This window comes from Teleopsis dalmanni, chromosome X, assembly GCF_002237135.1.
Source record: "Teleopsis dalmanni isolate 2A chromosome X, ASM223713v2, whole genome shotgun sequence".
Taxonomy (NCBI): Eukaryota; Metazoa; Arthropoda; class Insecta; order Diptera; family Diopsidae; genus Teleopsis; species Teleopsis dalmanni.
In genome coordinates, this window is record NC_051848.1 from 25,557,217 (window position 1) to 25,568,015 (window position 10,799).

General features: G+C 25.7%; 2 protein-coding genes across 3 annotated transcripts in view; both read left to right on the plus strand.

The window, feature by feature from the left end:
• LOC119688262 overlaps positions 1-6 on the plus strand; it is a 1,968-nt gene extending 1,962 nt beyond the window's left edge. Inside the window, exon 3 of the mRNA XM_038102943.1 lies at positions 3-6. Coding sequence (XP_037958871.1) covers positions 3-6 — 4 coding nt within the window. The remainder of the gene's footprint in view (positions 1-2) is intronic.
• A 2,048-nt stretch (positions 7-2,054) lies between these two features.
• On the plus strand, positions 2,055-5,234 carry LOC119662328. Of its 2 annotated transcripts, none has more exons than XM_038071928.1 (4): positions 2,055-3,161; positions 3,780-4,078; positions 4,153-4,426; positions 4,496-5,234. In XM_038071928.1, the coding sequence occupies exon 1, from the start codon at positions 2,092-2,094 to the stop codon at positions 3,082-3,084; it is 993 nt and encodes a 330-aa protein (XP_037927856.1). In that variant the 5' UTR covers positions 2,055-2,091; the 3' UTR covers positions 3,085-3,161; positions 3,780-4,078; positions 4,153-4,426; positions 4,496-5,234. The 2 variants fall into 2 exon arrangements, with proteins under 2 accessions (XP_037927856.1, XP_037927857.1); XM_038071929.1 differs by having other exon boundaries at positions 4,514-5,234.
• Positions 5,235-10,799: the final 5,565 nt, after the last annotated feature.

Here is a 10,799-nt window from a genome sequence, read left to right on the forward strand (position 1 = left end):
AGATAAAATAAATAAATAAGTAAAATAAAATAAAATTAAATAAAATAAAATAAAATAAAATAAAATAAAATAAAATAAAAAAAAATAAAATAAAATAAAAGAAAACAAAATAAAATAAAACAAAAAAATAAAATAAATAAAAAATAAACAAATAAAATTAATAAATAAATAAAATAAAATAAAATAAATAAATAAAATAAATAAACAAAATAAATAAATAAAATAAATATATAAAATAAATAAATAAATAAAAAATATATAAATAAAATAAATCAATAAAATACATAAATGAAAAAAATAAAACAGAATAAAATAAAATTTATAAATAAAATAAATAAATAAAATGAAATATAATAAAATATAATAAAATAAAATAAATAAATAAAATAAACGAAAAAATAAATAAATAAAATAAAAAAATAAAATAAAATAAAATAAAATAAAATAAAATAAAATAAAATAAAATAAAATTAGAAATAAAAAAATTAATTAAAATAAAAATTTATGTAACAAAATAAAATGAAATAAATAAAATAATATAAAATAAAATAAAATAAAATAAAATAAAATAAAATAAAATAAAATAAAACAAAACAAAACAAAATAAAATAAAATAAAATTAAGCAAACAAAATAAAATAAAATTTGATAAAATAATATAAGGTAACATAATATAAATAAAATAGAATAAGATAAGAAAAAATAAATAAAATAAAATGAAATAAAATAAGGTAAAATAAAATTTTATAAAATAAATAAAATAAATTAACATAAACCAAAATAAAATTTAATAAAATAAAATAAGATAAAAATAAAATAAAAAAAATAAAATAATATATAAAAAAAATACACATAAAATAAACATAAAACGAATTAAAACAAAATAAAAGTGAGCTTTAAAAATTAAAATAAAGTAGAAATATATCTATAATCGAAATATAACAATAGGTTAGATTAGGTTCTACTATCGTATATCCTAGGGAATCAACTTAGGTCTATTGACTCATTGTGATACCGTATATAGATAACATAGAGTTTATGGAGGAAAATTTGGAGTTTAAAAATTAACAACAACAATTAGTGAAAGTAAAAAAAAATACATATTTAATAACCTGATTATATGTTAAAACAATTCAAATAAAAATACATTACTATATAAACAAAGTAAAAATCGAACAAAAACAAAACTTATTTAAAATAAAATAAAATTAAGATAAAAATGAAAATAAACAAAATATAAATAAAACTAAATTTTTATAAAATAATTAGAAAAATATTCTACAGAATTATTTTAGTAATTAATTATAGTTATTTTAAGTTGTTAAATTTCAAAACTATTCTTTTGTATAGACTTTATTTAAAATATAATAACTAAAAAATATAAATATAAATTATTAATTGAATTTTTCTAATGCTGGTTTATGATTTCGTTCTAATATAAACACATAAAGTTAATTTGTTAATGAACTTTCATAGTAATTTAATATAAAAAAGCGGTGACTCTGAGCTTCAAATTTGGCAGGGTACGAGTTAGATTCATGGTACTTGCAGTCTTAATACGATACAAGAAAATGTTTTCCAAATAATTTAAGAATATTTTGACTTTCTGTTTTTTGAGAATCTATTTCGAGTTTGTTCTTTTCTAAAGTGATGTTGATTTCCAAATAATAAAACGCATCTTAAACTTGACTTTATAATACTTAAAAAACTTGAATCTATCAATGTATTACTATATATTCACTCAAATAAATGTGTAAAAAATTACATGAATATTTGTAATAAAATAAAGGACATAAGGTGGAGTAACAATATTCTATCTGTATAATTTACAGACACCTAATCAATGCATACATGTATATTGTACTTTAGAGACAATGTATATAGTACTTCGGAATAGATAAAACCTTGTCTCAGATAATTTATGCTTTATTACTAATTTCATTATATAACTAAGATTTTTTGATCAACAAAGCTTTGATTTTTGATTTGATTTTTTAAAACTATTTTTATGGAAGACTAAATAAATATTTTTTTTATAAATTTTATAAATCTAAACATAAGTGTTTCACACATTGTTTGGCCATTTTTGGGAATGGAAAATCAAAATTCAAAATTTTTAACCGAGCCTATGGATGCTAATAACAGTCATGAATTTGGTACAGAGAATCAATTGAGTCTAGAAGTAAATCCTTTTATTGGCTTGTTTCGTAGGGACGTGTGTGTAATTAAACCAAGCCCATCCCAAAATTTGGAAACTGATTTACCCAGTTCGAAGGAATTTGAAGAAAAGTTACCTAACAGCAATCAGTCAAACTCAAAACAGTTGCAAGAAATTGGTTCCGAAGATACTGACATCGAGAAAAACAAATGCAATGAAAATAAGGAACAGTATTTGGACGTGAGTGAAAATACAGAACAGTCTATAGATGACGGTCTTCACGATTCGGGCCTATTGACTGGTACTGTAGCAGATATGAAGAACGACAAAATGAGTAAAAATAACGAACAGTCTATACAGGACGATCTCCATGAAACCACTTTGATTGACGGTCTACACGGAAATACTACTCCAGATATGAAGAAAAAGTTAAATGAAAATAAAAAACAGGCTATAGTTGATAGATTTCTAAATAGCGGTAATGGGGATCATTCCGCTTTATGCAAAGATCAAAATAGCGATATATCTGATGTTGAATGTGATTCACATATATCACCAGATACACGAAAATTGGAATGTTTTGAGTCTAACCAGACACTTATTAGTGTAGAAGGAAATAATATTAAAAACAAGATATTAGCTTGGGAGAAATTATCCAAAACAGGAATATCTAAGTATTCAGAGATGTCCGAGTTTAGTGCATTTGGAGAGAGCCACTCAAATCCTGAGATTGAAAAGAATTGCATGAAAATGAAAAAATCTAATGTGAAAAAGACAATTAAGCAAACTAGTTCAATAAGTGTTGATCCAGAAAGTTTTATACCAGATGCGAGCGAAGAAACTAAAATCCGTGCGGGATTCGCAGTAAGGCCAGTCTCGCCTAAAATTGCGAATCTTCAGGCTACCATTTTACAGAAGCTCAAATAAGACTCATAATTTCAATATTCAGTAGTTCTGGAGGTTCGCAAAATATTAAGAACTGATGTCATCTTGAAACATGAAAGGTAAGACAAAATTAATGAAAAGTGATCAAAGGTTTGTTGTTATTATCTGACAATATGTGAGTTCTTTTGTATAATATATATATGGGTACAATTTATTTAAGCAAAGATAATTATTTTGATATATCAGGAGTTTCACAATTTTAGAAAATGTTTGGTTTCACGTAAACTTCAAAATTTTCTAATTAATGGTTTACAATAAAGTCGAAATATTACATATATTAATATTAGGATAATAAACATGTAAGTTGTAATATATTTTGAACAGTAGTAAATCACAACAACAAAATTTTATTATTAAGCAACAACTCTATTAATTAGTTATTAACTATAATTATTGTTAATTTACTATTAATTAAAATAATAGTTTCTGTTAGGAAACATGGATCCTTTCGTCATAACTGACATAATAAAATAAATTTTACCAAATTAAGTTCTTCTTCATCAATTATCACAATTAAATACAATAAACAAGAGTTTATTTGTAAAGATTTGTCCTTTCTCAAAAAAATATAGCGAATAAAGTTTTTAGAATATATGTTAAAATTTTAATATAATAAATGAATATATGAATTTCAATATACATATGTTGTATAAATAAAATTATATATTTTTACTTAGCTCGTATATGAGATAACTACCAGCTTTGGCAAAAAAACACAAGGCAAGAAAAGGACGTCAACGATCTAATGAGTAGAACAGCAATTCCAGATTCGCAATATCAAAATTGCGTTTTCCATATATAAATATGCAGTCTATATACTTCTAAGTAAGTGGTTAAACTGAAGTTATAATACCACTGGAACTTATGTTGCTCAACTTATAACAAATAACATAAAATGTAGCACTTTATTTCCATAAAAGTTACTCAAGAATGGAAAATAATGGCCCTGAACAATAAAAAAAAATTTTCCCTAAAGGTAAGTTTAGATTAGTTAAAATGCATAATTTAACTCAAACTTAAAAATAAAAAAAATTTGGTAATATATTTCAGATATCAGATGGACATTGAAAATGGATACGTAGAGAGTCTGTCTTTTGAAAATGCAGCAATAAAATTAAAGCAAGTTTTTCTGGTTCTAGCAAATTGAACGATCGATCTGAAATATATGTAAGCCATGTGAAAACCTTGAACCTATACGAAAGATGTAAATAGTGCAGGAGAATATCAGTCAATCAAAGGAACTCTACTTGTTCGCTGAGATGAACATAAAGTTGATGGAATCGAGCAGTAAAACTACTCCTACAAAAGTCAAGAAAATTTAAGGGTAAGTTCAAATATACGAATGGATTGTGAACTGTAACTAATCAAAAATATTCTGTTTTGATCTCTTCAGCAACACAATATTTCATAGGTACTGCTTATGGATGGAACAAAATTGTTAGAAACTTCTTCACCAATGACCGTATTGCAGTGTTCGAGAACGTTCAGTATTTTACCTATATGATTGTGATAGTTAATAATGGCACTAAAATGCTATAATACTGGTATTAATTTATTCTAAAGAAAAATTCTTTAAAACTACAGATGTGGAATTCCTCCTCTTCGTAAAGATGAAATAATGTAACACCGAAGACACGTCACAACACAAGTACAGTTTCTGAAGCTAAAGTATCTTACCAACGTCTATTAGTTATTAACAATATCATCTGTTTCTCAGTCTTTTCAAATAACTTAAATATTGCTAAATGTATGTGTATAGCACGCCCTAACTCCTGATGCTGCCTGATATGAATAATCGCCAATATTAGATGAAAAATTTGATCAGGATTAGAAGAAGTATATGGAAGAACACAATTTGCAATTATATGACAGAAACAATTTCTGGTTGCATTTAATTAAAAAGAAACGTAAACTAGATTTATTTGAAAACATTGCAACTTTAAATACTGTAAATACTTAATTTCAACTATAAATCGTCTAATTTGTATTAAAAGTAATCATGTCGGCTTGTAAAACGATCTACCACTACTTGAAGATTTATTCCTCTAAGCCACATTCAACCAGAAAATGAACTTAAGCCATAAGAAAATATATGCTTACATTGCAAAGGATGCTTTATTTGATACAATAGAGAAAAAAACCACCTGCACAATAAATAAATAAACAAAGAATTTATTTCATAAAAATATAAAAACTTATTTTTAAAGTTTTGAATTTATCTTTCTTAATTTTAAACTGGATTTTATATAGTATTTTAACTGCATATAAGAACAACTAAATTTATTTTAGTCACACTCGTATAAATACATATACAAAGTTGTTAACCAATGCCTATAAATTTAAAATATCTCCAGAACTTTAACAAATTAGTATTTATTTTAGTATGAATTTTTTTTTCTTATTACATATGCCTTAATGATAATGAGAAGTATTGATGAAAGTAATTTAAAAGTATCTTTTTGACTTAGGCAAAGGATATTTTGACATTAAAAGCTCATTACACCGCAATATATATTGGCGTTCAGAGCTACAAACAACGACGACAACGGACTTACTGAGTCTTTGACAAAAGGACAATAACTAATACTAAAAGGCTGATATGATGCAATGGCACAACAATAAAATTTGGGTCACTCATCCATGATAAGAAGATGGGAAGATGGGAAGATGAAGAAACTTTAAATATGACAACTCTTATATAAGAGTGACGGAAACACAGCACCAAAGTCAAAGGGAAATACTCTAGCAAAGTGTTTGCCAATGGCACAAAATCAGCAACAATAGCTTATACGAGTGCATCATCATACACGATGCTGGATGGAGATACAAAGAGAATCGGAAAAGCATACAAAACTATTAGCGCCTCCCAAAGCAAAATTGGCATTCAGTTAACACAATGAAAGCGCCATTACATATAAAAAAGTTTTTATGTAACTTTTCAGATATATTTTCATCTTAGCCTTAATGTATCTACATTAGAAAAACTCATGCAACGAAGTAAAATGTTTGTAGGGTTGCTAAAGTAGGTCTGCTTAGATATATAACCATAAATTTTGAGGAAAAAATCATATAATTTTTTAATTTTGTCAAGAAGTTTTTATATAGTCTTTCAACTTCAGTCTTTCAGAGTAGACTCTCTTCCTTTAATATGCATTCATTAGTATGCACTATGTATTTTTGCCACTGTAGTTTTCAATTTGAGAAATATTCTTGGAACTCCCTTTTATGTAAGCCATAAATGTATACACTTTTTTCTGGATTGTGAATCCAGATGATTGTGAAGTTTTTTAAACTATGTATAATACATTATTTACAGAAGTGAATACAAAAACTTTATGAATTCTTTAAATTTATTGAAATTAAAGTTTTTATTCACGTTTTATGGATTCGTTTAATATTTTATTATATTAAAAATTATATTTAGAAGGTTTCGAATAGCAAAGAAAGATAGAACAACAAAAATTTTAGTTAATTTATTGAAATTTGGCTGACCATACAACCGAGTACTCATCATCAGTGGTTTTAGGAAATATTCGAATTCCTTAATTAACTTATGGACCATATATAATTTGTTTGTAAGTGCATTATAAATGTCATTATGTCATTATAAAAAAGCGTTGATGTCTCGGCAAAACTAATTAAACTTTAAAATATTCGAATTTGTAATAATTACTATAATATAATTATAAATTATTATTAAAAATATGCTCTGGATAATCCAGCCAGCATAATCCAGCAACAGACACATCGTAAAGCTCATCAGTAACACACATTTAATCTTCCGATTTAGTTCTGGGCTTTTTACAACTGAATACCAACATCACCCCCTTGGCTATTTGTCTGCATATCACTTACAAACATTTTTCCTACTAAATCACCGTTAACATACAATCACTGTTAATATATACCATATACAGTTCTTCTTCTGTTAAAAACTTATAAACAACAGATTTTCTATTTGCAGTGAGTTTTGCGTGAAGAATTATTCAAATACAATACCCCAGACGGTTGAGGCGTTGTCATGTTTTGGCCTGCATTATTATTTGACTGTCATTGCACGCAGAGTAGTTTTCCAATGATTTCCATAGAAGCACTTCAGCAACAACAATTCATTAGGACTTTTAACATTTAGAAAACTGAAACTGCAAAGAGAAGAAATTCATTAACATATTAATGCTCTCTCTGTTGTTAAATACAAAAAAAATTGTAAGATCATTGAGCTTAACTGCACTGCCACAAATAGAAAAAACAACAAAGCAGCAACCAAAACATTTTATTTTTGCTGAATTATGTTAAGTCCGTGCTTTATTGCTCTTATTCCGTGATTAACAGAAGACTTTTTTAGTCGATTTTGGTTCGTGTTAGTTCCGAGTGGTTTTGGTTGATTCGTTCGGTTGTATTTACTATAATTATCATAAATTATTAGTTAATAATATTAATATAAAGTAAATATATAGAGAAAAATGTGTTTTAAAAATAATGGTATTGTCCTTAAGTGGTTAAATTAAAATCATTTGTGTAAAAATAAAATTAAGTGATTCTGTAATAAAATGCGTGTTCAATGTAGTAGTAAGAAATGTAGTAATGTTTATAAAATAAAATATATAATTTTAAACAATTAATGTGTCGTAAATAATATGAAATTTAATAAATGAAAATCACTTATCAGTGCATTGCATTCTAATATAAAATCAAGTGGGAACGAGTGAAACAAAAGCTTCTAATGAAATCAATATAACAGTTGTCAGTGAGAGTGAAGTTGAGGAAAACTGTTATACAGTGCCTTCCAGTAAGAAGTAAGTTATATTGATTAAATCTGTTATAAATTATTTGTTGTTAGTTTGTAGTTTTATTAAAAAAAATTGTTTTTTTTTGCTTCAAAATAAAATAAAACTTATAAGTGACTTTTTAGGGAAAAGAACAAAGGTTCATGAGGTATTTGGTTATTAATAATATTAATTAACAATTAATAATAAAAAAAAATACAAAAATCGTTCTTAATTAAAATAATATGGAGTTAAGACTCCTACTTAGCCGATATAAAATCATTTAATTACTGCATTTTATTAATTTGAATAATTCATGTAATTTATTGATATTCATTCTTAATTGGAAATATTAAATTATTTAATGTATTTTTTAAATAATAAAATCATTGCGATTAAAGAACAATTAAATTGTTTATTATATTATTTTGAAATAAATATTAACTTCCATTTTATTTTTCTTTATTTTACATATTTTTCATATAAATTTATTTACTTAATTTTTTGTTTAAATTCTCAAAATCTTTTGAAACTAAATATTTTATTTTAATTGCAATCCTTGTATTAAAACTTTTAAAATAAATTTATATGTAAATGGTAAATGGTTGAGTGTAAATGCAAGATCATTGGTTTAGTCTTAAGTATGTGTATTGATGTTGGACTCAGTTTCTAATTGCTATATGAAGACGTGGTTTTGGAATTTAGTTTGTAAAATACAGGACTCAAGTTAGATCGAATTAAGTTTTATATTTATCATATTATATTAATTAAAATTAAAAATTTATAATATTTAACTAATGTATTATTTATATATATATATATATATATTTATATATATATATATATATTAGGGTGGCCGAAATATGTATGGGGGCAAAAAAATGTGTTCGAATTCTAGATGCCACCCCCTAAATTTATTCGAATATTCAAAAAACTACTAAATGTGAAGTTTTAGACAAATCGGATAATGTTTAGAGGTCGCTCATCGACCTTAAACTTCGGAAAAATGCCATTTTTTCACTTTTTTCAAATTTCTTCGCTCCTATCTCGCGTATTTTTCACCTTTGACTATTTGTACCAAATTAATATTATTCTTTAACATTTTAGCTTTCAAATAAGGTAAAAATCAATCAATTTCGTCCACAATTAACTAAATTATTACTAAAATAAGAAATCATACTCGACGTTTATTGAACCTTTCAAGAGCAGCATAAATATGGGAGTAAATACGAGTACGTATGAGCGAAAGCACAGTTTCTTGGACACAAAATGGTACAATATAATATTTGAAACAATCAAATACTTCCTCACTATATATAATTGTCCACACTTGATTTGAATAAAATGCACAAAATAGATTAATAAATATAATAAAAGGAAAGGAGTCCTTAAGTAAACAAAAGAAATTCTCTTAGGTGTTAAGGATGAAATAACAACTTTTTGTTACAAAGAACTACAAAAATCAATTTGCAGAGATGACTATAAAGAACTATTGGAACTAGTTATCATCTCTTTGGGAGAAAGTTCATCACCAATATTCCGTGACCCTGGACCAATGCAGCATGCTCGTTGGATGTCCAAAGCCCTTTACTGTTTAAAGATATATTTATTTCGAAATGTGTTCATCTTTCGAAGAGCAAAAGCTAAAAGAAATCTGTTTGTTCATAATACATGTTTACGTAAAATATTGGTTCAAATGTGTTATAGCATCAGAAGCAGCTTACCAAGATTTTTGTTTTATAAAAGAAATGTATAATTATAGATGTATTGATAAGACAATATCTGAGGCTGCTATTAAGAAGATGTGTAACCATTTATGGTATTTATCCGATGAATGAATTGGTCTATCATTTTTTGATGACAATATTCCAATTAAAATTAAAAAAAAATGGCAGATAAGTTAAAAAAAATTATATCAATGAATGTTGAAGTAGATAGTTGTGATAACAATGAAAGCCACGACAATGTGGACGATATTAAAAAAGACGGAGAAAAACGAATTCTTTTGAAGACGGAGAATGTAACCGATTTTTTATCGAAATCACTAGAGGATTTTGGGACAGCCAATACCATTAACTTTTTTAAGCGATTCAATATATCTACAGATTTCTTGAACCTAAAACCAGAAAAATGGAACCAACATACAGATTATGTACACGCGTTAAAAATTGTTCACAGTATAAGACCTGTTAATGATGCGGCAGAGCGAGGAGTAAAACTTTTCGAAGAATTCAATAGAGTCCTTTGTAAAAATGAGCGAGATAAACAATATTTATTGCAAGTAATAGCAGATTATAGAAAGACTTTGAAAAAGTATACTAAAACGGTTTTGTCAAATAATAAATAAATTTAATATTTTTTTTAAATAAATTACTTAAGGACTCCTTTCCTTTTATTATATTTATTAATCTATTTTGTGCATATTATTCAAATCAAGTGTGGACAATTATATATAGTGAGGAAGTATTTGATTGTTTCAAATATTATATTGTACCATTTTGTGTCCTAGAAACTGTGCTTTCGCTCATACGTACTCGTATTTACTCCCATATTTATGCTGCTCTTGAAAGCTTCAATAAACGTCGACTATGATTTCTTATTTTAGTAATAATTTAGTTAATTGTGGACGAAATTGATTGATTTTTACCTTATTTGAAAGCTAATATGTTAAAGAATAATATTAATTTGGTACAAATAGTCAAAGGTGAAAAATACGCGAGATGGGAGCGAAGAAATTTGAAAAAAGTGAAAAAATGGCATTTTTCCGAAGTTTAAGGTCGATGAGCGACCTCTAAACATTATCCGATTAGTCTAAAACTTCACATTTAGTAGTTTTTTGAGTATTCGAATAAATTTAGGGGGTGGCATCTAGAATTTGAACACATTCGTGAATAACGGCCACCCTAATATACATGTATATATATATATATA

Coding starts and splice junctions, on each gene's coding strand:
- LOC119662328 (XM_038071928.1), top strand. CDS start 2,092: ATGGAAAATCAAAATTCAAAATTTTTAACCGAGCCTATGGATGCTAAT.